The 26943-nt window shown below is 49.8% G+C and overlaps 1 protein-coding gene across 1 annotated transcript in view; it reads left to right on the top strand.

The window, feature by feature from the left end:
* Nucleotides 1–26093, top strand: part of LOC125152098 (multidrug and toxin extrusion protein 1-like) — a 38570-nt gene extending 12477 nt beyond the window's left edge. The window contains exons 5-17 of the mRNA XM_047833836.1: nucleotides 73–115; nucleotides 1869–1913; nucleotides 5080–5177; nucleotides 5433–5530; nucleotides 5636–5749; nucleotides 5833–5900; nucleotides 7200–7308; nucleotides 7423–7498; nucleotides 11315–11384; nucleotides 11898–12030; nucleotides 22951–23045; nucleotides 23755–23839; nucleotides 25717–26093. Coding sequence (XP_047689792.1) covers nucleotides 73–115; nucleotides 1869–1913; nucleotides 5080–5177; nucleotides 5433–5530; nucleotides 5636–5749; nucleotides 5833–5900; nucleotides 7200–7308; nucleotides 7423–7498; nucleotides 11315–11384; nucleotides 11898–12030; nucleotides 22951–23045; nucleotides 23755–23839; nucleotides 25717–25919 — 1237 coding nt within the window. The 3' untranslated portion in view covers nucleotides 25920–26093. The remainder of the gene's footprint in view (nucleotides 1–72; nucleotides 116–1868; nucleotides 1914–5079; nucleotides 5178–5432; nucleotides 5531–5635; nucleotides 5750–5832; nucleotides 5901–7199; nucleotides 7309–7422; nucleotides 7499–11314; nucleotides 11385–11897; nucleotides 12031–22950; nucleotides 23046–23754; nucleotides 23840–25716) is intronic.
* Nucleotides 26094–26943: the final 850 nt, after the last annotated feature.

Genomic DNA, 26943 nt, shown 5'->3' with positions numbered 1-26943 from the left:
TTTGTTAGCTTCTCCTACCCACCCTTCCCTCACAGAGACCTCTGTGGCCTTTTTTTGCTTTTCATTGTACAGGCTTACCCAGGACTATGTCATGATCTTCATTCCTGCCCTGCCTGTAAGTTTTCAAGGGTTACAAGGTCCCCTTCTTTTTTTTTTTTAAGTTTATTTTATTTTGAGAGCGAGCGAGCGAGCCACAACGAGTGGGGAAGGGGCAGAGAGGAGAGACAGGATCCCAAGCAGGTTCCGTGCTGTCAGCGCGGAGCCCGACTCAGGGCTCAGTCCCACGAACCGTGAAATCACGACCTGAGCCGAAATGAAGAGTCGGATGCTTAACGGACTGAGCCACCCAAGCACCCCATGAGGTCTCCTTCTTGGGGTTTACTGGTGGAAGGCACCTGAGCTACCTGTGGGCCCAATGCATTGGGTCAGTCTTCTGTGATTCACACGTGTGACGCTGGCTCCTTTAAGAAGTGGGGTTTTAATTATGCCTGTAAAAGACACAAACGTGTGTCCCTTGAGAGACCCCGGGACCGAGGCGAGTTCAGTGAACCACTGTCTTGAACTTCTGCCGCTGGAGGGGTCTCCAGGATATCCTCCGCGGAAAGGAGTTCAGCCTTTTTTTTTTTTTTTTTTCTTTTTTCTTCTTTTAGATAAGGGTAAATTCTTTCCCATGTCAGAACTCCTTAGGGCCTCACTCTGAACCTTTAGATTTTTTTTTTTTCCCCTTGCCGAGTGTGATCACACACAACCCTAAGTGTATGTTCACGTCTGACACAGAAGCTCGCGGTCAGTGAACAATTAAAATTATTTTACTCCGTTGGGACGGCGGGGCTGCGTGGGTTTGCTTGCCACTGCCCTGACAACACGCCGCAGACTGGATGGCTTAAACGTTTTCTCACACTACTGGAAGCTGCAAAGTCCGAGATCAAGGTGGTCGCGGGGTTGATACCCTTGGAGGCCTCTCCTTGGCTTGCAGACCACCTCCTGCTTGGCTGCCTCTTCTCGCGGCCATCCCCCTGCGTGGGTGCAGCTGCGGTGTCTCTTGTCTTCTTACAAGGACCTCAGTCCTGTCGGGTTAGAGCTTACGCTAATGGCCTCATGTTCACGTAATCACCTCTTTAAAGACTCCCCAAATACAGCCACGTTGGGGGTTACGTCTTCAACATACGAATTTGGATGGCTGTAATTCAGCCCTTAAAAGTAGCCGTCTGCCGTCACAGTTGGCATTGTGGCTTTTAATTTACCCCGAAGCCTCTAAAGTTTAATGTTCTCGGGGTGTCTGGGTGGCTCGGTTGGTTAAGCACCCAACCCTTGGTTTCTGCTCGGCTCACGAGCTCATGGTTTGTGGGATTGAGCCCCGAGTCAGGTTTTGTGCTGACAGTGCAGGGCCTGCTGGCGGGGGGGGGGGTCTCTCTTTCCCGTTCTTTCTCTGCCCCTCCCCCATGTGCACGTGTGCACGCTCTCTCAAAATAAATTTCTGAAAACATTAAAAAAAGATAAAGTTCTGTATTATTTAGTTACGTCACCAAATAGGACTGTTACTTGGTCTATAAAAGGGGTGCCCCCCCCAGAGTTTGCCCAGGGGCCTCCTTTACAGCCCCACTGTCCCCCAGAAGGCTCCTTGTCATACTCCCAAGGAAACTGCTCTCCCAGGCCCTGGGGTCCCTTGGATGCTGTTCATCCATAAGAGATGTTTGGAACGCCCTGGCCCTAGACACCTCGGCTCCCGCCCCCTGTACCTGTCCCCTTCTGAGATGGCATGCCTCTGTGGGTCCACGGGGGAGCAGAGGGCAGCCAAGCCACGGCTCCCAGCTCCTTGCTACATGGCAAGGCCAAGATGTTAACATTCGTCTCTTCTTCTCTCGTAGGCAATCTTTATTTACACGTTACAAGTTAAATTTTTGCTCAATCAGGTAATGTAGACTCTGCTTTTTTCTTTGGGGGGGGGGCGGTTCATGGGAGTTTATGGCTTTCGGGGATCGGGGCCCTGAAAACACTCATGGATAACGGGGTGGGGAACCTCACCTGCTGGGGGCCACCGAAATACGTTTCCCCGTGTGGTGCGCTCAGGACTTCGGTGTGGAGAAGTTTACAAAGTGAAATCAAGGGAAGGGTATGTTCTTGCTGGCTCTGGAACATTCTTCTCTGATTCCCCCTTGGAAATATTGTCATTGGCAGGATAAGGGGTAGCACTAGCGTTCTTTGGCTCCATGCTGTTACCTGGCTCTCTGGAAGTGAAGGGTGTGTGCCTGTGTCCCCCAGAGGGCGCCGGGCAGTCTCCAGGGAGCCAACCTCTCAGCTCCTCTCAGCCTGTCTGAAAGGCCCGGCTCTCCTCAGTGGGGCGTGAAGGCCCACGTCGTAATATGTCAGGGAGAACTGTGACCAGCAGCAGGGGCCAAAGCTGTGTGACGGCTGCCCTGGTTCGGTAGGCGTGGATTTACGATGCCAACGTATGTGGGACCCTTGACTTCCTTCCAGAGGAATCCAGGGAAATGAGGGTCCCGGGCAATGGGTCGTGGCCACACAGGCAGGCTCTCCAGGGCACGTGCGGCCGAGGGCACAAGGGAGGGGAGAGAGAAGGGAGGAGGTTTTCCGTTTATTTAATGTTCTTAAACTTAAGGTATTACCCTGTGGACAAAAACAGCTTCCGAGTCTCCCGTCAGCATAAGGATGATACACTTGAAGGGTCTGGAAAGGGGCAGAAGTGTGCACGACTGAGCGCTGGCCTGTCTGTCCACTGCCAGCCCGTGGCCTCGTCTGAAGCCACGCGGAGGCGTTAGATGCTCGGGGCTTTCTCCCTGACTGCCAGGCTCCCAGCCAGCATGGGGGCTCCTAGCCACAGGCTCCAGCTTGGCCCAGTGAGGACACTGGGAGTGAAAACCCCTCTCTCAGATACTCTGAGGGACCTGCAGAGACCTACAAAGAGGAGCCTGCAACTGAGAGGGGCCGAGAGGCTTGAATTGGGTTTGGAGACTACGCGGGGTTCCTAAGGGGTTCTGGTCACCGGGACGTGGGAGCACAGAGGCCACGGCATGGGTGGAGGGGCACAGTGGATGACAGAATCAGAGAGGCGGGCTGGCCCGGGCTCAGCCTTGGTTCTCTGCTGTGGATTTCAGCTGGTGGGAAACCGATTGCTAGGGGGAGAGAGGAGAGTGATGGACGTGGTCCCAACAAAAGATGCTGCAGGTCTGTGATGAGAAAGGATGCCCTTCAGAAGCAACGGGAATCGTAACACTGGGGCGGATCCTGTAGAACGAAATGACTCCTTGTCTGCAGGCATCTCTGGAGAGGGAGGGAGTTGCATTTAACCTGGTTTCCGTCTTGGGGCCCAGCCCTTCTGTGAGTGTAGGATATGTGAGTGTGCAGCTGGTCTGGGGGCAAAGTTAATACAGTTGGGGAGGGTGGTAAGAGCCCCAGAGGAAACCGGGGGGTTGCTTAGACATCTAGGTGGGAGAGAGGTAGCCAAGGCGGCCCCACTGGCTTCTGCTGACCTTCCTCTGAGGGAAGCTGTCTCTTGTGTGTTTTTTCTTTCCATCTGTGCGCCCAGGGCTCCCCCATTTATAGCTCTAGTCGCCAGTCTGGAATGCTGCCTCTAGGAGGCGCATGCATGTTGCGCACTTGACCTTCTCATCCCCCAGGCCTGCCTCTCCACTTGCCTGCCTTCCTTCCCAGTTAGGGGCCTCGAACACCTTATCTCTGGGGAACCTGCCCTCATCTGGCTCTCCATCTTTTCCTTCACTCTTCCGTCCGGTCACTGATGGTCCTGTGGTTCTGCCTCTCTCCAGCCTCCAGCCTCAGTTCCTCTCTTCTTCTTCCCTTATCCTTCGGTGGATACTTCTGTAGCATCTTAGCAAATTTCCCTGTTGCCAGTCCTTCCCAAGGCCAACCTCACCCCATGCTACTTCTGCTCTCTCTACCCGGAAGACTTGTGTGGTCCCCTGCCTCCTTTGCTAAAAACTAATAAGCAGGGTTGCCTGATAAATAAGTGACCCACATAAGTGGTTGGCCACGATCCTTGTCCTGGTCCCTGACCAGGAGACCACTTGAGACAAATACGCAGCATGGTGTGGGCCATAGCGTGGCTGGATCAGAGGAGTGTGGTTCTCCCCCAGCAAGGGCGGGGGAGAGTTATCATACGATTCTGATGGATGGGGTTTAGGTGCAGTGCAGGGGAAGCCACGTTTTGGTAGGCTCAGAGCAAAGCAGAAGAGGGGTCCATGCCAGGTCCACCCTGCAAAGCGGACCCACGTCCTCTCTCCTTGGGGACCAGAGAGAGCTCAGATAAATGCGGATTGCTGTGTCCAGAAATCCGCGAGAAGCTCTGCCCCTGAGCTGGAAAATCGAGGCTGCTGCTTTGGGGTGTGAGAGTGACTTCAATCCCCCAGGCAGGAGAGGGATCTTTTATTTTCACCGGTAACGACTTCACGCGGCGAAATGTCACAGGGTCCGTGATTTCAGAGAAGCAGGTTTGTCCGAGGGTGAGGAAGCAGTAGGCGTTCAGACGAGGGGCCGGGTGACACCTTGCAGGTGGGAGAAGCGGCCGGCCTCATCGCGTCTGCGATTCTGATCCCCTGATGCCTTGTACGTCTCCAGCCCGTGTCGTTTTCCTCTCCCGCCTGAAGCCTTAGATTAAGATGCCAAACAGCCCGGACTTCTCTGCCCTGTACTTGTAAGCAGAGCCGGGTGGGATGGAGTCCTTCCCACGCCCCAGCTTTGTGAGGTCATCTTAGATGAGTGTTCCGAACTTCTATTTGGTTGAAAAAGTGCTGAGTTGGTCACCCCCTGTCCAGTGTGGAACGTGATTTGTTTATACAAATCCGTCTCGGCCAGTCCTTGTGCTCTGGTAGGCGAACCACTTGGCGGTCCTGCCTGTCTGTGGCCGGGCCCTCTCCTGCCCACGTCCCTGTGTTTCACGCCTCCAGGCGGGGGAGGAGGGGGGGAGGCAGGAGGCCAGGAGCAGCAAGGACAGGCATCCGGTTGGGTCCTCGTGCTCTGCCTGTGGCGCGTGTGCATTTGGGGAGGAACTGACCACCCTGCTCCCTGGTCTCCAGCACGCGGCGCGGTCTCTCCTCATTTCAGGGAATCATACTGCCCCAGATCCTCACCGGAGTTGTCGCCAATCTTGTCAACGCCCTCATCAACTATCTGTTTCTCTATCAACTGGATCTCGGGGTGATGTGAGTCCAGCTGATTCTGGGGATGGGAGGCAAGGCAGGGGGCGACCTGCCTGAGGCTTTTCCAGGGCGGGATGGCAGGGGGGGACCTCTACTTGGTCGTGTGTCCCGGTGGGGATCCCCTCCCTGGGTCGCTCTGGAAAGCACGGTCAGGGACGGACCGCGAGGCTGCTCCGGAAAGAAGATGCGTTTAGGGCTGCCACGGGAGTCCCCGCACGATGGACAGGCACCTGCCCTCACTGGGACCGTTCCTTCCAGGGGGTCGGCACTGGCAAATACCATTTCCCAGTTCACCCTCGTGCTGCTCCTCTTCCTGTACATCCTCTGGAGGAAACTGCACCAAGATATCTGGGGAGGTAAAGTCTGCTGTTCGTTTTCCAGCTCGGACGTGGGTCTTGTCTCGGGTTGAGCTCCAGCCCAGTGGCCCGTGTGTTGGTGATGTGTCCCTGTCCCTGCTGCAGGGTGGTCCCTTGAGTGTCTGCATGACTGGGCCGGCTTCTTCGACCTGGCCTTCCCCGGCATGCTCATGCTGTGCATTGAGTGGTGGGCCTACGAGATCGGGAGCCTACTGAGCGGTCAGTGCGGGGACAGGTGGCGATGGCTGGCGTGGGCACGGGCCCCGTCCGGAAGCACGGTGTCAGCTGTCTCTCTCCACCAGGTATCCTCGGCATGGTGGAGCTGGGAGCCCAGTCCGTGGTGTATGAAGTGACCGTCATTTTGTACATGGTGAGTGTCCGGGAGCCGGTCGTGTGGGGGTGCTAGATGGTTCTCTTGAAAAGAGCCCAAAGGGGCGCCTGGGTGGCTCAGTGGGTTAAGCGGCCGACTTCAGCTCAGGTCACGGTCTGTGAGTTCGAGCCCCGCGTTGGGCTCTGGGCGTTGGGCTCTGGGCTGACGGCTCGGAGCCTGGAGCCTGCTTCCGAGTCTGTGTCTCCCTCTCTCTCTGCCCCTCCCCCGTTCATGCTCTGTCTCTCTCTCTCTCTCTCTCTCTCTCAAAAATAAATAAACGTTAAAAAATTTTTTTTTTTAAATGAAAAGAATCCAAAGAACGAGCGTAGGCATTCATCCCATTAGTAACCTGTGAAGCGATACACGAGAGTAAAATTTCATCGTAGAGCCAGGCAGGGCCCATCTGGAATGGTGGGGTCTTTCCGGTGAGCTCTGGGCAGTTTGCACGTCCTAGCATTGTTCGGATCTGAAAGATTTTTGCTTAAGCTTCTTTATTTGTGTAGAGAGAGAGGGCATGCAAATAAGGGAGGGACAGAGGAAAAGAGGGAGAGCGAGAATCCCAAGCAGAATTCTTGCTGTCAGTGCAGAGCCTGACGTGGGGCTCCGTCCCATGAACCGTGAGAACGTGACCCGAGCCGAAATCAAGAGTCAGACACCAGCCAGGTGCCCCCCGGATCTGAAAGACTTGACTTGATTTGCACACTTGCCAGACATGAACAATCTTTTCCGGTTGTCACAACACAGATAGATGCCTGGGGACAGGTCGGGGGCGCAAAGGGTGATGGCGCTAAGTTCATGGCGTGAGGAGCCGCATTGCCTGGGATGAGCTTGGGTGTGCATCTTTGCGTTTCCTTAAAGTTCCTTTTTACCCGACGCTCCGGGGAAGGGGAAAGGTCGCTGTTTTGGGATTCTGTTTTCTAAACTTGATCCCTTGGTGATCTTTCAGAACAGACTTCCCCTGGGCTCCTGGCAGTCCGTCCTCTGCACGCAGAGGAGGAAACACGATTGTGCGGGACCCTCCCTTGCACACCTTAGAAGCCTTGCCCAAAAGCCCAGTATGCGATGGAGATTCCCATCAGCCTGGGGCCACTCGGCTAGACAAATGGGAGGTTGCAAATTTGTTTTCTCAGAACTTTTAAGACCAGGTTTTACCACTGAGGTGTATGCCATGATCTCTCGGGTCCCTGTTCCCCGGGGAAGGTGCACGGTTGGGCTGAGAACTGAGCCAAGAGGCAGGGACTTCTCTGCTCCCTGCTCACTCTGCCCTTTTCGTTACGGTATGTCTGCTTTTCGTTTTAGATACCTTCAGGCTTCAGTGTGGCCACCAGTATCCGGGTAGGGAATGCGCTGGGCGCTGGAGACATCGAGCAGGCCAAGAAGTCCTCAACTGTCGCCTTGCTGGTCACAGGTGCTTAGACTCTTCAGTCATTGACTCACCCAAGTGGTCTGTGCCCGGGAAGCCTCCTGGTGCCCTGCAGATCTCCTTTCTCACTGGTTGTTTCTCTGCTGTTTTTACCTCCAGGAGTCTTTGCTATAACCTTCTGCGTCCTGTTGTTAATTTTTAAGGATCTGGTGGGGTACATTTTCACTAGCGACCGGTGAGTGTGGACATTTTCTTGAAATGCAAAATTTGCGGTAAAGAAATGGTTGGGTAGATGGATGCCTTCACACTGGGAGGCATCCTGGGGGTGTTGCATCCTGGAGGGTCCCTGAGCCATTTGTAAGATCAGAAACTCACCGGGGGCACCTGGATGGCTCGGTCGGTTAAGTGGCCAAAAAGTTCATGATCTCACGGTCCATGGGTTCGAGCTCCACATTGGGCTCTGTGCTGACAGCTCAGAGCCTAAAGGACACTTCAGATTCTGTGTTTCCCATTCTCTCTGCCTCTCTCCCACTCGTGCTCTGTCTCTCTCACTCTCAAAAATAAATAAACATAAAAAAAGGAAAAAAAAACCCTCATTGATGTTTCCTGGGAAGAACTGATCAGATGTAGGAACTAATTTATCATCCGGAATGCCAATTTATTGGGCAATTTATTGGTGATACGTGCTGCAGGTGTCAGGATAGGTGTGTATTTTATTTTTTTTTATTTTTTATTTAAAAAAAAAATTTTTTTTTTCAGCGTTTATTTATTTTTGGGACAGAGAGAGACAGAGCATGAATGGGGGAGGGGCAGAGAGAGAGGGAGACACAGAATCGGAAACAGGCTCCAGGCTCTGAGTCATCAGCCCAGAGCCCGACGCGGGGCTCGAACTCACGGACCGTGAGATCGTGACCTGGCTGGAGTCGGACGCTTAACCGACTGCGCCACCCAGGCGCCCCGATAGGTGTGTGTTTTAGAGAAGGAGACCCCTTTTTGGTACCATTGATTACATTTTCAGTTATTCTGCTCCCAGTGATAAGAATCCTCTTGGTAGCTCAGAATCTGGCCCCCAAGTTCCTGGTAGATACAAGTCGTGGAATATATTGGTCAGTTCGAACCGAAGTTAAAATCTCCCTGATCAAGCTGTCTCAAAAAATCACATGATCAGATCGATCACTGAGACGAATTCGTGTAAGGGATGGGTCTCCTGTGTGGTTTGCGGGTCCTGTTTGGGTTGGTTGCTTTCATCAGTGAGGCTGGCTGGTGTGGGCATGTCGCAAGGATACTTCTGACTTGGGTTTCTTCTATCAGCAGTTTACAAAAGGCAACGTTGACTTTTCCTTCACGGGTTTAACAAGCAGGTGGTGGACAGGACTGCCCTCCGCCGTTCATTCCTTGGGTATCTTTTTGGGGTTGCCTTTTGACTTCTGATGTCGGGTTGTCCTCTTGAAGCCTCCGCCAGGTTGCTGTGGGGAAATAGGATGTTTAAGTGTCCCTCGCTTCCAAGGAAGCAGAAGGGCAGCCGGAAATCATGCTCGTTTTCCTGCAAGGGAATCAGAACGGTCGTTATCGGATGTGTATCCTGCGCTGATGGTTTCAGTAGGCACGTGGCAGACGTTTGCTTCTGAGTCTCTGTCCACTTCCGGAAACCATGCGGGGCAGGAAGAAAACACGAAGAACAAAAGGGCCCAGGAACCATATCTTTGGTGGTATTGGGAGACCCGAGAAAACTCACGACGTCAAATTATTTATGAGCTGACCAGGATCAGCTGAAACTGGCAGGATTGGTGACACAGATTCTAGCAAGGACACGGAACCTAACGTTAGCAGAGAGGGAGAAGAGAGAGAGCCCCTCGACGCAAAGTAATAAAGGAGGAAGTTAACTAAAAAACAGTAATTTTTTTTTAAACCGTGAGAGACGAGTTTGCGTGACTTTTGAAAGTAAATTTAAAAAACCTGGAAGGAACATAGGGGCGTCTGAGTGGCTCAGTCAGTTCAGTATCTGACGTCAGCTTAGGTCCTGATCTCACAGTCCGTGAGTTCGATCCCTGTATCGGGCTCAGTGCTGACAGCTCGGAGCCTGGAGCCTGCTTCCGATTCTGTGTCTCCCTCTCTCCCTGCCCCTCCTTCACTTGCACTCTGTCTCTTTCTCTCAGAAAATGAATAAACAGGGGCGCCTGGGTGGCGCAGTCGGTTAAGCGTCCGACTTCAGCCAGGTCACGATCTCGCGGTCCGTGAGTTCGAGCCCCGCATCAGGCTCTGGGCTGATGGCTCAGAGCCTGGAGCCTGTTTCCGATTCTGTGTCTCCCTCTCTCTCTGCCCCTCCCCCGTTCATGCTCTGTCTCTCTCTGTCCCCAAAATAAATAAACGTTGAAAAAAAAAAATTAAAAAAAAAAAAGAAAAAAAAAAAAAGAAAATGAATAAACATTAAAAAAAAATTTTTTTTTAATCTGGAAGGAATAAATAACTTTCTAGGAAAATAATTTACCAAAACTTGCCTTGGAAAACATAAAAGGTCTAACTGGACCGATTTCCTTAGAAGAAATAAGAAAAATTTATTTTAAAATTTGAGAAAGCACTACTCCCTGAGGATTCCCGTGGAGAATTTTATAAAACCTCGAAAATGCCATCCCAGTGCTGTCGAACTGTACCAGAGACCACAAAAAGGGAAATGTCCGCATTCTGTTTTGGAAGCAAAAATAACATTGGTACCGAAATCTGACAAGGTTTGTACAGTAAAAAAGAAAGTTGCAGGCCAGTCTCACTTACTAATATCAGTTCGAAAATCAAAACTGAAATATTAGTGGACAGAGTTCAGCAGCACATGAAAGATAATATATTTTGATGGGATATAAAAGCGAATATGTTGGAAAAGCCAAGTTGTAGAAGGTCACGTAGAGAATGCTAGAACATGAACTAACAGTGTCTAGAAGGGGAACAGAAGACTGTATTTGTACTGGAAAAGTACAGACAGTATTCAGGATTGTTGCCCAGTCAGCAGGGAGGTGGCCATGGGTGGGCTGGGAACAGAGTGGAAGTGAGATTTTTCTCGATACTCTTTTTGCACGGCTTGATTTCTTTTAACCATTGGCAGAAGTTACCTATTCAAGAAATGAAATCCAATTTGAATAGTGACCTGTATTTCTGTCCTGTTTTTAGAGGGGGAGGAGAGTGACCACCTTGTTCAGTGCTGGGTTTCCTGATTTCTTACTTCATTCAACAAATATTTATTGCCAGACAATGATCTAGGCCTGTTTGTTCATCACTCAAGAGTATGATGGATTTTTTTTGCCTTCCTGGGTCAGTGGCGGCATTTTCTAGAAGTGTAGGTGTTAAAATCAAAGTCTCTAGCTGTAGAGGTTAGGGACTTCCCCTAGGAACCAAGGATAATTCTGTAAACTGTCTCTATGGCCTTTGTAACATGCCAACCTGGATTCCACAGAGAGAACTGTAACCACTCTGTTCTTCTCCATCCAGACACACTGAGATACGTGTGGAATCATGTTCAAAGAAGGATGGCATTGGGGCGCCTGGGTGGCTCAGTCGGCTAAGCATCTGACTTCGGCTCATGATCTCACGGTTCGTGGGTTCGAGCCCCACATCAAGCTCTCGAGACGCTGTCCGTGCAGGGCCCGCTTTGGATCCTCTCTCCCTGCCCCTCAACTGCTCACATGTGCTTGCACACTCTCTCTCAAAAATAAACATGAAAAGAGGGTGGCATCAGAATCCAAATTTTATTTTTTTTTGTGGGCAGTGGAGCACCCCATCATCTCATGCAATTGTTTCCATCCACCAGTTGGACTATATATTCCTTCCGGAAGTGATTCGATGCATCGCTTCTCGGCCTTTTGGCTAAGATCAAGTGTGGAAGTGATTCGATGCAATGTAGGGTTGGTTTCCTCTACGGGCCAAGAAACCGTAGGAATGTCCACGAATCGGGTGTTGGCTGGAACGTATGAGCCCCTCCAGTTTTACACAAGAGGCCAAGTGCCATCTCCTGAGCCACACATCTGTCTCCTCCTGATCACGACGTGCTTTCTTTTCCTAACAGAGAAATCGTGGCTCTGGTCGCTGAGGTGATTCCGATCTGTGCTGTTTCCCATGTGTTCGAAGGTCTTGCTGTAAGTGTTACGCAATATTCCTTTCAAGTCCCTTTATGATCTACACGTTTCTTCTGATGGTGGTACATTTAAACCGAAAAGAGCAGTTGGGGGTGCCTGGGTGGCTCAGTGGGTCAAGCGTCCGACTTCGGCTCAGGTCATGATCTCACTGCTCGTGGGTTCGAGCCCCATGTCGGGCTCTGTGCTGACAGTTCAGAGCCTGGAGCCTGCTTCGGATTCTGTGTCTCCCTCTCTCTCTCTGCCCCTCCCCTGCCCTCTCCCTGTCTGTCAAAAACGAATAAACGTTAAAAACAAAAAATTATAAAGGCAAAAAGAGAAGGAAAGACCAACTGGGATGGGGCAGGTAGGTAATACCGAACGTTTTTATCATACTCGTTTGATAAGAACACTGGCACGTGATCACGGATTTTAAGTCCGAGCCCCGCCCCCGCCCCGGGATGGGAGGTGCTTGGGGACAGGAGTCTTTCAGAAGCCTCAGCAGTGTTCTCACTGATGGACGTTTTCTGCCTACAGTGCACAAGTGGTGGCATCCTGCGGGGAAGTGGCAACCAGAAGGCTGGGGCCATGGTCAATGCCGTCGGGTATTATGTGGTTGGTCTCCCTGTCGGGATCTCGCTGATGTTCCTGGCCAGACTGAAAGTGCTGGGTAAGCATTAACCACGGGCAGGCAGATCTGTTACTCATGGGGCCTGGAAATGACTGTTGGAGCATGGAGGCTTTTTTCTTTTCTTTTCTTTTTTTTTTTTTTGAGACTTGGCCCTGGAACTTTGAAACTTTTGCATGCTCGTTCTGTGCCCTGTCAGAGAGAAGCACGGAGTGGACAGCAGGTAGCCAGGGGCCCGGGACTGCAAGTTCATGCCCCTCTTGCCCAGCCGGGCCTGCTTTTCACACTGACACGCTTGAGTAGAGCAGGGTGACCTTTCTACTCCTCTCCCTGCCCTGTACCATCAAGTTCTCACGTCCTCAGAGTTGGTGAGAGCAGGAGTGCCGAGGAAGCTTTGAGAAACGTGCCTTTTGGGGCGCCTGGGTGGCGCAGTCGGTTAAGCGACCGACATCAGCCAGGTCACGATCTCGCGGTCCGTGAGTTCGAGCCCCGCGTCAGGCTCTGGGCTGATGGCTCAGAGCCTGGAGCCTGTTTCCGATTCTGTGTCTCCCTCTCTCTCTGCCCCTCCCCCGTTCATGCTCTGTCTCTCTCTGTCCCAAAAATAAATAAAAAAAAAAGTTGAAAAAAAAAATTAAAAAAAAAAAAAAGAAACATGCCTTTTGTGGCCCCGATTCTGTCCTTTGGTAGAAGCGCTTGTATGGTGAGACCCGGAGAGTGAGTCTGCAGGACTGGTTGTGGCCATCATAAACTGGCCATGCTGGAGTGTTTGGGCTGAGGCAGGGGAAGCCATGGGTCAGCCTTGGCGTGATTCTTATAGAACTTCCGGCAGCAGCCATGGTAGCCGTATACATCCTAGAGCGTGGCTCCTGTGTCAGCCCATGCAGCCCTTAGAGCTGTGTTCTCAATGTCACCTTCATTGCCATTCTGTTGCCTCCACCTCCCACCTAGTACGACCTTGTAAGCCTTGTGCCTTGCAGGTCTCCCCAGGCCATGGGTGTGATGTGTGTGAACAGCACAGAAGGCAGGCACAGGGGTGTGAGGGGACTCTTTATCCCCTTGCCACACTCGGAGGAAAGGACTTAATCCATGCTAACCTTTAAAAACGTAGAGAGGGGCGCCTGGGTGGCTCAGTGGGTTAAGCATCCAACTTCTGCTCAGGTCATGATCTCACGGTTCATGAGTTTGAGCCCCACGTCGGGCTCTGTGCGGACAGCTTAGAGCCTGGAGCCTGCTTTGGATTCTGTGTCTCCCTCTTTCTCTGCCTCTCCCTTGCTCGTGCTCTGTCTGTCTCTCTCTCAAAACATTTAAAAACTTTCTTGAAGTATAGAAACAAATGATTGCCCAGCTGTGATTTCTAAAATAATAATTTGGAATACACTGGTGGTTAACGCATGATGATGTTAAAACCTGAACACTTTATCTTTGGGTGAAGTGGTGACAGATTTAAAAGCATGGCTCATTTTTACCCATCAGTACTTGGCTGGCGGGGGACCAGTGAGAAGTCACCTGATACCTGGCGTGAACTTCCCATCCCGTTATGCTGCACATTGTTCTCCAGTTGAATAATATTTTAATGAAAAATACGGGAGATGTTCAAAGAATGGAGTTGCCAATGCAAAGTTCACTGGGCTTTCATCATGGTGCAGAAAATTATTTAGCTGAGTTTCTGACATTATTCATGTTTTGGATTTGCCAGTGGCATAGCTAAGGGAAACATTAGAGGAATCCACTTAAAAATACAGATCTGTGTTCCCAGTGCTGTTCATTTGACAAAAGCATCTCTAGGATGTGCAAAGCAGAGGAAGTTAAGAATCACTTAAAAGAGAGGCACCTGGGTAGCTCAGTCGGTTGAGCGTCCGACTTTGGCTCAGGTCATGATCTCACAGTTTGTGGGTTCAAGCCCCGCATCAGGCTCTATGCTGACAGCTTGCCCAGAGCCTCCAGCGTGCTTCGGATTCTGTGTCTCTTTCTCTCTGCCCCTCCCGCACTCATGGCCTGTCTCTCTCTGTCTCTCAAAAATAGATAAAATGTTAAAAAAAAAAAAAAAAAAAAAAAAGAATCACTTAAAAGAAATGCCGTGGTGGGGCACCTGGGTCGCTCAGTCGGTTAAGTGTCCCAACTTCGGCTCAGGTCTTGATCTCACAGTTCGTGAGTTTGAGCTCCGCGTCGGGCTCTGTGCTGACATCTTGGAGCCGGGAGCCTGCTTTGGATTCTGGGTCTCCCTCTCTCTCTGCCCCTCCCCTGCTCATGCTCTGTCTCTCTGTTTCTCTCTCTCTCTCTCTCTCTCTCTCTCTCAAAAATAAATTAAAACATTAAACATTAAAAAAAATGCTGTGGTGCAAACTTCCAGTTATAAAGTAAGTCCTGGGGATTGGGAATGCACAATATGGCAGCTACAGTTGTTAATACTGTTATTACTTGCTTGAAGGTTGGCAAGGGAGTAGATCTTAAAAGTTCTCATTGTGGGGCGCCTGGGTGGCGCAGTCGGTTAAGCGTCCGACTTCAGCCAGGTCACGATCTCGCGGTCCGGGAGTTCGAGCCCCGTGTCAGGCTCTGGGCTGATGGCTCAGAGCCTGGAGCCTGCTTCCGATTCTGTGTCTCCCTCTCTCTCTGCCCCTCCCCGTTCATGCTCTGTCTCTCTCTGTCCCAAAAATAAATAAACGTTGGAAAAAAAAAAAAAAGTTCTCATTGTAAGAAAAAGAATTTTGCAGCTGCGTGTGGCGACATAATTAGATTTATCGCGGTGATCATTTCGCAATATATACACACACGTTGAATCATTGTGTTGCACGCTTGAAACTAACAGGTCAGTTATATCTCAATTTAAAACATGCTGGGAACTCTGGGGAGCTGAGGGTTCCGCGAGAAGACTGTAGCCAATCTCTGCCACCCACCTCTTAGAGAAAAAAAAGTGTAACACTAACTGGCTTGAATGTTGTGTCCCGCTTTGTAGGGTGTGCAGTATACCTACACAGGGTGCTCAGAGGCGCATCAGAATGTGACAAGTTCTCCTGGGCAGCTCCAGCAAAACATAAAGTCCGTCATAATTCCCTGTGAGGCTTTTCGAATACACATATTCCTGGGTCTTGCCTAGGGGATTCTGATCATCATCGTGTTTCGGGGTTCCGGGGTTGAGTCAAACAGAAGTCTTTTAAATGGTGGGGGGTGAAATTCCTGGAACTCTAACTCGTAACTTTCCAATTACAGCTGGAGATAACTGGTTATTTCCTGTTTAGGGTGGTTAGGGTAAGCTTGTAGTTTTTGTGGCTTGGGAACAACTGGATTTGGAAGAGAAAGCCATCCTGTATGTATTTGGTTTTATTAGTCCATTATAGGAATGGCAGGTGGTCATCAACTTTACTCTTCTAGATATTGCGCTGGGAGCCCCTGGGTAGCTCAGTCAGTTGAGTGTCCAAGTTTGGCTCGGGTCATGATCTCATGGTTTGTGAGTCTGAGCCATGCATCGGGCTCGCTGCTATCAGTGTGGAGCCTGCTTCAGATCCTCTGTCTCCGCCTCTCTCTGCCCTTCCCGTGAGTGCTCTCTCTTTCTCTCTCTCAAAAATAAACATGAAAATAAATAAGTAAATAAAAGTAAACATTGGGCTGATCGCACCTGAAACGTGATACGAGGGTGACTGGTGTCGACGGGAGCAGAACTGTAAACTCTGCGCCAAGTCTGGCTACCTGCACCTGTCAGTCACGAGCCCAGTCTGGCCACCTTGCCCTTACCCAGATCTAGATGGCTGTGGACCAACCAAATAGGAAAAGCAAAGGCCGTTAATTCTGAGCTTGCTGTAGCAAGGCCGGGGCCAGCATCACTGGAGTTCTGGCAGAGATCCAAAGGCAGGCAGAGGAGTTGGGAAGGTTTTGTGGCGGGGGTGGGGGGGGGGAAAGGGGCACGCTTCGGGTGTCCCCTGATGGGCGCCGGTGGCCTGGGGAAGCTGGAAACAGGCCAAGTAGACGTGGGGCATCCTGCGCAATTGGTCAGGAGTGCGTGTTTGCTTTTCTCTGCTTGGTTCTGAGTGGGAAGCAGGGACAAAAATTAGGGAAGCTGTCAGTTCTTAAGGTAAATCCTGGCCATTTTGGGTCAGCTGTTGCAGAAGTTACTGTTTAGCCTCCTGGAGTGTCCCTAGGGATAGCTATCTGGCCTTCTGTAAGTCTGATGTGGAACAGGCTGGCTTTTCGGTTGTTTATTGTGGATAAGGGGTTTTCCTGGCTCTGTTGCTGCAGGTTGTGGGTCAGAGTTCTACTTTGATATATGGTGTGGCCATCGTATATTCAGTGTCTCAGTCTCCTCTTTTTCAGGGAAAATTAGAGACAAGGGGAATTCAGGGAAAGCTAGGGAGCCAGGTCTTACCACCTGGGGATTGTACAGTCATCTTCATAGTCAACTGTATTGCAAGATCTTCTTGAGCTCCTTGATGTTGTACTATCATGATGACCATCATGGTGAGCGATGGTGCAGAGCCATTCAAGACTTGGGAAAAAATGCAACCAAACAGCGTCACAACCGTTGAAAAGGTCCCTTCCAACAAGGTTCAGGAGCAGTTTTCCCTGCTCTCTCTTCCGGTAGGTGAAATCTTCTGGCTAAAGATGGTGGAGAAGCTGTTTAGGAAGATGTTGTGGGAAGGCAGCCTTAAGCTGTTGGCGGTAGGGCCCTGGTGATATTTTGCACGTAGCCCATCAGTGTGGTCAGGCTGGTATTGGTGGCGAAATCCCTAGACACAGGCCTTCCAGTGTCTTAATTCTTTCAGAATTTAAGGATGAGTTTAAGGATGACATTGGTCCTTTCTACTTTTCCAGAAGACTGTGGGTGATGAGGACAGCATAGTGTTTTGAGTAAGGAGTAATATTTTACAGAGTTCGTTAAAAAAAATTTTTTTTTTAATGTTTATTTATTTTTGAGACAGAGAGAGACAGAGCATGAACAGGGGAGGGGCAGAGAGAGAGGGAGACACAGAATCGGAAACAGGCTCCAGGATCTGAGCCATCAGCACAGAGCCCGACGCGGGGCTTGAACTCACGGACCGTGAGATCATGACCTGAGCCGAAGTCGGACGCTTAACCGACCAAGCCACCCAGGCGCCCCTACAGAGTTCTTTTATATGGCTCCCATAAAGCACGTGCCTCAGTCACTTGGTATAAAACTTGCCATCTGAGACCTATAAAACCTGAGACATCAGGTTGGAAATACAAAGTCAGGCAGCTTTTTAGTGATGGCAAGGGCTGTAGCTTTTCAGCAAGGAAATGCGTCATCTATCCTGAAAATAGACAACCGGTAACTAAAAAGTATTTAAGTCCTACGGAGGATACAAGCTGGACAAAATCCATCTGTAGGTGTTCAAAGGTCCCTTGAGGCCTGGTTCCTGGCCACGTCGACCTTCACTGTTTCTCCAGGATTATGTTGGTGACGAGCGACACGTGACCTGAAAAAAACCTCAGCTATTTTTTTTAAAGTTTCCCCACCAATGTTGATTTCAGATGCTAAGCAACCCGTCTACTCTGTGATGATGAATAGTTTCGTGGAGAAACTTCGCTAACATCCATTTGAAATCATCTTGTGCTGTTGAGTGGCCATCTTGATGGTGCCAGAGATTCCCTGAGTGATGGGTGTGCAACCAGATGTGTTTTCCGTTCGTCTGTTCAAAACCGGAGGCTAAACACTGGTCTTTTACAAGGGCCTCTTTGAACCTTCCAGAGATCTATCTTTTGAGGGCTTGGACAGGATCAGAACCTGGTTAAAGTGGCTTGCTTGGCTCAATGATCTGCGAGGGTCTCCTTTTGGCTTCTGCATTCTCTTGTTCTCTGTGGGTCTCCATCTTTACAATGGCTGCCTCTCTGGAAGACGGAAGTGAGTTTAAAGGTTTCTTCGCTTGCTTTCTATCTGTGATAGGGGCTCCGGCAGAGGTGAGAAACCCTGTTTCCAGAACAGCCCCACATCAGGCAGAGGCTTCTCCCACAGCATCAGTCTGCCGTCCGCATATATGTCTAGTCTCTGGTCTTTGCTGGTGACATACTTTGGGAATCACAGTAGGGTCTGCCATCTGGGCTGATGTTTTACCTCGGGTAGAGGACTGCAGTCTAATATTTTATTGTTTTATTATTTGTCTTTAAAGTTTATTTATTTTTGAGAGAGAGACACAGCATGAGCAGGGGAGGGGCAGAGAGAGAGAGAGAGAGAGGGAGACACAGAATCCAGAGCAGGCTCCAGGCTCCGAGCTGTCGGCACAGACCCCAACACAGGGCTCGAACTCATGAACTTTGAGATTATGGGCACAGAGAGACAAAGTAGTTTTTTGTAGTTGGGGATGCCTGGGTGGGAAGGAGGCCTGCTGAGGAGCCTTCTAGGTTTCAGAAGCCTGTTCGTGTTGGGGCCTCCTGAGCACAGGGTCTGTCTCTATGGACAAATCGATTCATAGAGTGGTGTTGCAAGCTCAGAAAAATTTGGCTCCCGTGGTCTGCAATATCCAGTTAAACCCAGAAATCCTGGATAGGTCATACCCTAAATGAACTGTGTTGTGGCAAAATTGTGATTGTGCTTTTGAAACGATGTCTCTCTTCTGCCAAGGCTGACAACAAGAAAACAGAATGTTTTACGTGCACTTCCTCATTCTCCGCACAAAGTAGGAGTGCTGATGCATCGTGTATCAGAAATGAATCACAAGAGGGCGCCTGGGTGGCTCAGTTGGTTAAGCATCTGACTTCGGCTCAGGTCACGATCTCACGGTTTCTGAGTTCGAGTCCCTCAGAGGGCGAGCTTGAACCCCACTTTGGGTGAGTTTGAGCCCTGCTTCAGGCGAGCCCCGCTTCTCTCTCTTTTCTCTCCCTCTCTGCCTGTCATGGGATCTCTCTCTCTCCCTGTATCTCTGCCTCTTGCTTACTTGTGCCCTCTCTCTCAAGAGGAAAAAAAAAAAAGATGATCTTCCTCTCCCTCTGCCCCTCTCCCTCGCTCACGTGCTTTCTTCCTCTGTCTCGTGAATGAATGAATGAATCCTGCTGTGATTTAAAAAAAGGAAAAAAAAAAGAATCACAAGGGAAATGTACATTTTGAAAATTCTTTTTTAAATTAGAAAAAAAAATTTTTTTTAATTTTAGAGCGAGGGAGTGCAAGTGGGGAGAGGGGCAGAGGGAGAGCGAGAGAATCCCCAGCAAGGACGGAGCCTGATGCAGGGCTCCAGACCACGACCCTGGGATCCTAACGTGAGCCGAAATCGAGTCAGGTAGTCAACGGACTGAGCCACCCAGGTGCCCCGATTTTTAAAATTCTCGATTAAGGAACTGAGAAGAATTGAGGGGGGTGGGGGGATTCAGTGGCCCTCCTAGCCCGTGACTGTGCAGACACACTGGCTGGTGAAGGAAAGGGGTATCGGCTGTCCCCATGTAGAGGCTCGCCGAACAGAGCAGAACAAAGGCTCATCACTACAGTAAAGCAAGTGGCTTCAGGGAGGGGTCAATGTCAGGATGGTTACTGGGTCAGCTATTTGTGGTGAGCGAGGGATAACAGTTTTGTTGATGGCCCTGAAGTCTTGAGTAAAGATATCCTCATGCATTTGACTTTTTTTTTTTTTTTTTTTTTTTTGTGACAGTTCTAAGGGCCAGTCCAGGGTATGGAAAGACCTCTGGGTGTGACTTTTCAGCGCTAGGTTTGAATCCCTTCATTTGCCTTCAAGGGATGCTGGGGAAGTTTAGGTAACACTTGGTAGGAGCAGTCTGAACTTTTAGGGGTCCTGCTCCGATCCTTTGGCTGTGTCAGTACAGTAACCAAGGCCATGGAGTGTCAGGCATAGTGTCAAGGTCCTTGTCTGGGGTCTGTGTCAAATATAGGAAGCAAGGTGTGCACCCCGAGCAGACCGAATTTGACCGTAAATAGAGGAGTCCGCTCAGATCTCTGGTATGCATTTGATAATCACGGTTCCGCCTGCAGAGGAAGGCTCTCCCTGTGAAATTTGCAGGGGTGGTAGCACCGAGCAGGAAGGTGCGCCTCTCAGTCAAGGGCTCCAGGGTTACGGTTAAAGACTGGGATAATTGGCAGGGGTGCCTGGGTGGCTCAGTCGGATTAGTGCCTCTTTTTTTTAAAGTTTTTAAATGCTTATTTATTTTTGACCGAAAGAGCGAGAGTGAGGGTGGGGTGGGCAGAGAGAGAGAGAGAGAGAGAGAGAGAGAGAGACACAGAATCCGAAGCAGGCTCCAGGCTGAGCTCTCAGCACGGAACCCGAAGCGTCTGACTCTTGCTTTCGGCTGAGGTCATGATCTTGCGGTTCGTGAGTTTTGAGCCCCGCGTTGGGCTCTGCGCTGACCGTGCAGAGCCTGCTTGGGATTTTTTTCTCTCTCCCTCTCCCCGGCTTGTGCTCTCTGTCTCTCTCAAAATAAATAAATAAACCTGGGGGGGGGGGCGGGGAAGACTGGGAGATTGGGAAAACCTGCGGGTCACTTGAAATACCAACCACCTGTGCAATATGTGTACCCTGAGACAGAGGTTGGGTAAGGTGCCGGGGCTGCTTGTAGAAAGCGGGGCATCTGCCAGGCATTGATGAGGATGGCCGTCTCTATTTACGGTGAATTCACCTGGAGTGTTGAAGGGCCTGGCGGGATAGTGGGGGATTTTGCCTTCCGCAAGCACTCACTGACCTGAAACGAGAGAGTTTTCTTGGTCTTGGGTTTTCCCTTCCTGGCATCCCTTCTGTTGACAGCATCTGCAAGTGTCCTTGTAGTTGGAGGTTGGCCGGGGTGGGGGCGGGGGGCGGCCATCCAGCTGTCTCTCTTGGCAGGTCCCAAAGAGACTTGGGGTCTTGGCTCATTTTTGTCCCAAAGTCCTTTTTCAAAATGGTCCTCCCATGTGTTGTAGGTCAGCGAAAGGGCTGTGTTTCCTACCAAGTTCTGTGTTCATCTTCGCTTTCCAATTTCAGTGTTAGTTTTCTCATTGACAAAAGGAGACGAAAGGGTTGTGACATCGAGCACCTTCTCTGACGCCCACACGGTGGTTAGAAGGGGCTTAGAACGGGCGGGCGGAAACCCAAAAAGAAAGCTCCCTGGATCAAAACCAAGGCCTCAGGACACAAAACTGTGACGGGAGAGCCTCGTCTGGTCTTAGTGGTGACCTGCAGAAAAGTCTGTCCCAGTGGATGCCAGTTGGGTTGAGAACCCACAAACTCCTCGTGGGTCTGTGAGATCGGCACACGCGGCGGGCTTCTAGGGCCTGTGCCTGTGTTCTAGCCTCTAACTGTCCCTCTGTGACAGACAACACTTTACACAGCACCACAAAACACAGCCACAGGGATGAAAAGGAATGACCTGATTCCACCCAAGATGCCAAACGAATGGGAACCAGGGACAAAACCCGGGTACTGAGCCGAGGAGCTCATTGTAAAGAGATTGGGGCGCAGGCCTGGCCCGAACTCACATCGTCAAGGACTGCACACGCCACAGGCCGACAGGCGCAAGGGGCCTCTGTGGGTACCACATCGGGTTGGAGGCTGGGGTCCGTGGTGTTAGGCAGTGTAGGCCAGGTCTTGTGGGGCCTCCATGATGAGCTGTGGACGTGGAGACCGACCAAATGCGAAAAACAGAGGCCATTATTCTGAGTTTGCTCTAGCAAGGGAGTCAGCCACCACCACCGGAGTTTGGGCAGAGACCCAGAGGCGGGCAGAGGGGTGGGCGAACTCTACAGGGAAACTAAGAGAGGTCTCAGGTGTGCCCTCATGTCCCGGGGAAGCCAGAAGCGGGCTAACAAGAGAATCGGGGCATCCTGTGGGATTGGTGGGGGCAGGGGGAAGGGCGTGTTTGCTTTTCTCTGGTTGGCCCTAAGTTGGAAGCAGGGACAGAACTTAGGGAACGTGTCAATTATCGATCAAGTCCTGGCCATTTTGGGTCAGTTGTTGCAGAAGTTCTTATGTAGCACCCTGGATTATTCCCAGAGTTTGACATGTAACCAGCTGGCTTTTCGGGTTTATTGTAGGTAAGGGCTTGGTTTCTGGACAGATTGCTGTAGGCTGTGGATCAGAGCTCTATTTTTTTTTTTTTAATATTTATTTATTTTTGAGAGAGAGAGAGAGAGAGAGAGACAGTGTGTGAATCGGGGAGGGGCAGAGAGGGAGGGAGACAGAGAATTGGAAGCAGGTAGCTCCATGCTGTCAATGCAAAGCCTGACGTGGGGCTTGAACCCATGAACCATGAGATCGTGACCTGAGCCGGAGTCAGCGTCTCAACCGACTGAGCCGCCCAGGCGCCCCTAGAGTTTTGTTTTTACGTATGGTCTGCCCGTTGGCTGTTTGCATATTCAGTTCCTCACAGCGCTCGTTGGCTTTTCTGATTCTGCCATTACTTCACTGTTGACCAAAGAAACCCTTCTCACTTGGGGTCTCCCTCTGTGTCCCGTGTGGGTTTACTAGGTAGAGTGCGATGGTACCTTGAGATCCACGAGGCTTTTCCTGTGTTCTGTTCTCCCTCAGCCTCTCTGTGATCATCTCTCTGCGGACAACCTTGTCCCAGGAGCTCTGGAAGTCTGTGCCCAAAGCCAGTAAGCCTGTAGGAAGTGCCAAGGGAGGGAACTTAACATGGCTGGTGACTTGTGCATTTTGAAAACGTTAGTCCCTTGTGAGGAACATAGGCCGTAGCTGTTCAGAAGCATAGCACTCTTAGAGACAGGAAGTAGTCTGTCTTGGGAATTTCATTTTCTTATAATCTGCATGTCTCTTACTAGCAAAGTATTAGGATCACAAAGGCCAAAAAGAGCGTCTAAACATCAGTTCTGAGACCCAGAGCACTGGGCAGTGACCACAGGGAGCCCTGGGCCTCTCAGAACCTTCTGGAAACCAAAAGGGAGCAGGAAGGGGATGTCTGGATCACTGTGGGCTCCACTGCAGCCGTGAAAGCAGATTCTCAAAGTGAGACAGGAGGCACATACTCCCCAGGGGTGCCCTGTTTTCCATGGAATTAACCTCTATTAAATATTTCCACTTCTAGGTCTGTGGTCAGGGATCATTATCTGTGTGATCACACAGTGTCTGTGTTTTTTCATCTTTATTTCTCAGCTAAACTGGAAGAAAGCCTGTGAAGAGGTAACTATGTTCATTGCTGGCCCATAAAAGTTCCTCTCCTAGAAAACAATCTGTTCAGGCTCTCTCCCTCTCATTTGTAAGGTTCTTTCCCCTTTTATCACCAATGCTTTGTTGTTATTTCAACTGCCTTTATTTCACATGCTAAGGGCCAGATACCCCTGCAGTTATCCATTTCCCTTTTGTTTATTTATCAAACAGAAAAATAGGGGTTCCTTTCCTCCTCGTATCCCAAGCCAGGCTACCACCTATGTGCCTGAAAAATCAGTTTGAGGACAAGATTTGAAACTGGAAAGAAAGGAGGGATGCCAGCCAATTTATCCTGATACTGTTTTTTATGATCCCCAAATATTTCATTAAGATACCTGCACACATGAGTGTCTCCAGCTTGCTAGGGTCAATGTGGGGTCTGAAAATAGATGGTAGACAAAACAAAAATGAAGGAAAAAGGGGAGAATCCTCTGAACTTGGGCCCAGCCTTCCCCCTAGTGCTTTTTCATCGATCCCTTCCCCCACCCCCCCCCACCATTGACCTTATGTCAATCATCCTGAGAGACGATTCCATACTTGGGAACCAGAGAAGGTCCCCTTACATGTCAGTTACAGAGAATGGCTTGGTTTTTCCTAAACTGGGTAGTAGTCAAGTCAAATGTTTTATTTAGAACGGTGGTAAATAATGCTTTGTGGATTGACTTTGAGTTTCATTTTCCAGGCTCGGGTACATGCCAATGTGAGACTAAATGTGGCCCGGACTAGGACCCAGTCTGTGGCCCAGCCTGCAGTCTATCAGAACATAGGTATGGAATAAACTCTCACCTCTTGGAAACAGGCCTGTCCAGGTGGTCCAGGAGGGGCCATTTGTGGGACACAACTAGATTTGCTGCCATGAGTGCCCCCCGAACCCGGGAAATAAAGTTTCAGGGACAAATGATAAAGTCACGCAACACTCAATTTTAGGTACACTGCAGGTTGCCAGTTCCTTGGCTGACTTAACGGTACTCACGTAAGCATTCCAAAGGGATCTCTAATACTCGGTGATCCTGTGCGTTGACCTTATCTTGGAAACTGACATTAGTATGTCTGTGTCTATAGGGTTCCCCCATTCACCAGGCAAAGATGGGCCTTAAACAGATCGTTGTTTTAACTGTTGCTTCCGGTGACCATCACGCAAGTGTGTATATCACTTTCTCTCTGTCAAATCTGTAATCTCCCCAGACTTCCAGATCCTTCGGCAGTCATGTACTCACACTAGTTCCTCGCTTCTTTATAACCGAGTTCACAGACTGGCTGAATTACAGCCAGCTGCCAATTCCATTGTTCCTGCCAGTTTTCGTTCATGTTGTCTGGTCCCCTGTGTGCCTGGTTATCTTTGATTGTGTTCCAGATCTTGTATTTGAAAATTGCCGGTGGAAGTAATTTGAGGCCTGTGATGTCTGTCTGTCTTCAGGGAGGATTTTCCTTTGCTTTTGTCGAACACTTAGGGTTACCAGCAGTCTAGGGCAATTTCAGAAACAGCTTCCTGGAGCCCCCAGCCGACTTGAAGGCAACCAGGGTGAGGCTTGGTTTACTTCTGGTTCCTCCTGAATTCTTGGATACAGCCCCTGAGATCCGGCCTAGAATCCAGAGGGGTTTACCTTGGTGAGGACTAAACTCCCCCCAAAAGCATTGCTCAGGTCCAGATGGAGAACTCTCAGGTCAAAAGTGGCCCCCAAAGCTGGCTTACTTTGCTGGGTTTCCAGCTTCCCGTAGATGTTGCCCTGGTGACTTTTTGTTACTTTGGTAGTACTCTGATACCTTCAAGATGATATTTTTCATTCGTTTTATCCAGCTTTCATAATTGTCTTCAGCATAATTGTCTTCAGCGGATGGTTGGTCCAAGTTTCCTATCCTCTCCTATTTGTAAAAGGGTAATAATACTAGTTACATCATACCACTGTCGTGAGTTACGTGAGTTTCATACATGTAAAGCGCTGAGAACAGTGCCTGGCATGGAGGAAGCATTTTGTGACAGTGAGCTGGAATTCCTCTATTCGAAATGCTTTTCTCTCACAACTCCCAAGGGCCATCAGCACATCCCAGTATCCACTATGCTTGTTTAAGAAGTCGGATGCCCGTCTTATTCTTGGTTCTTCCTGTCAACTGCCTTTGCGTTTCTCTCGGGAAGCTTTTAGGATATTTTCCTGAATTCTGACTACTCTGAAGCATTGGAAGACTGAATCTACATCTGAGTCACACCCTTGCTGGATGCTTAGTAGGCCCCCTGATGTGAAGATTCATCTCTCTCTTCAGTTCTGTGAATGGCCTTGAATGATCTCTTAGGTGATTTTTCTCCTCCGTTGGCCTTGTTCTCCTTCTGAACTGTTAATTAGAGGAGTGTTGGCCCCTTGAAAACTTGCCCTATGAATCTTAACTAGAGGGTCACTGTATTTATTCCTCTAGTTCTTGTGGTGAGGCAGAGCTCCCTGGTAGACCTAAGCTCACAATAGCAGGCTCCGGAGTTTGTGATCGGTGAATGGAGAGGCACTCTGAGATAGTATTCTTTTGCGTATCCAAGGCAGCAACTGCTTCCTCAATAAACTTTCCCCCGGCTGGTAACATACACATAGGACATCTTTTATACTAATAAAAAAAATATCCTTTTACTCTGCTCACTAAGTTCCTTTTTTCCCTTCAGCGGTGGTCCCAAGGAACCAGCGAAGAGTGTTAAGGAGAGCTGTTGTACAAAGAGACGAGACTCCATTGGATCTGCAAATGAGCCAAGACGCTAGGATGACCGGGAGACAGTTGGTGCTGTGGCGTGGGCTCCTGCTCCTGGGGGTCATTTCAATCTTGCTCCTAGGGATTTTACTGAGAGTGTATATCAGAGTTGAGGGATAGGCAAGAGAGAGTCAGGTCGAGCGATACTTTTTGAGTTGACAAGTAACGCACCGGCCAAGCGGTGGAAATTTGTTTTCAGTTAAGCAGTTCTACTTTGTGAGTTTACAAGTAACGCACAGGCCAAGCGTTGGAAATTTTTCAGTTAAGCAGTTCTACTTTGTGAGTTTACAAGTAACGCACAGACCAAGCGTTGGAAATTTTTCAGTTAAGTAGTTCTACTTTTTGAGTTTACAAGTAACGCACAGGCCAAGTGGTGGAAATTTGTTTTCAGTTAAGTAGTTCAACTGTGCCCATGGCTTTCAAGGATTGAGAGTTCAAAATTATGTTTTCTAATGAAAAAAGAAACTAAGGTAAAAAAAAAACTATGTTCTAGTCTAAGAGAATGTCTGAATGATGAGGTTGATAATACCTCATTCATCATTGTCTCAACCCAGGACCACTGTGTACTGATGGTATTCATCTATGACTTTGATATTTCTTCTGCTTTTGTTTCTTTAGATACAAACGTATGTACTGAGTGCTTAAGGACTGTTAGCATCTAATTGTTTAAAATATATTTTACAGCATATGTTTCCTCGTGTCTTCTATGGTTATTCAATGGGAAAATGGCATTTGTTAAGATTCATTTGGGGTCCAGCTCTCAGGCACTGTGGGCAACGGACGTGCTTGAGAAACCAAAAGAGGAGAAGACAGGTTTAAGAAGAGAGGAGTCCGATGGCATTGGTGAACATGCTTCCCGTTAAGGAATGGTCTAAAAATCTGTCCGGACTGAGAAAGATTGGCAGAGACCAGGAGAGAGGAAGCTGTAGGCCAAGACCCCACTGAGAAGCAGCACCTCATTTTTCTAGAGGGGTGGACATCCCAGAGAGAGAAATAAAGGGCTTGAAGAGCTATTCTGGGGCAAACTGGAAGAAGTCAGACCTTTTCCTATGTTGATGGAGGGGATTAAAGATTGGAAGGCAGCAGAAATGGAAAGAGGGGGCTAGGAAAGGGGTCCTGGGTGGGCCCGATTCATCTTCTGCTT

Source organism: Prionailurus viverrinus, chromosome E1, assembly GCF_022837055.1.
Source record: "Prionailurus viverrinus isolate Anna chromosome E1, UM_Priviv_1.0, whole genome shotgun sequence".
Lineage (NCBI taxonomy): Eukaryota > Metazoa > Chordata > Mammalia > Carnivora > Felidae > Prionailurus > Prionailurus viverrinus.
The sequence above is the reverse complement of the archived record's forward strand: the minus strand, read 5'-3'. Positions and strand labels throughout refer to the sequence as shown.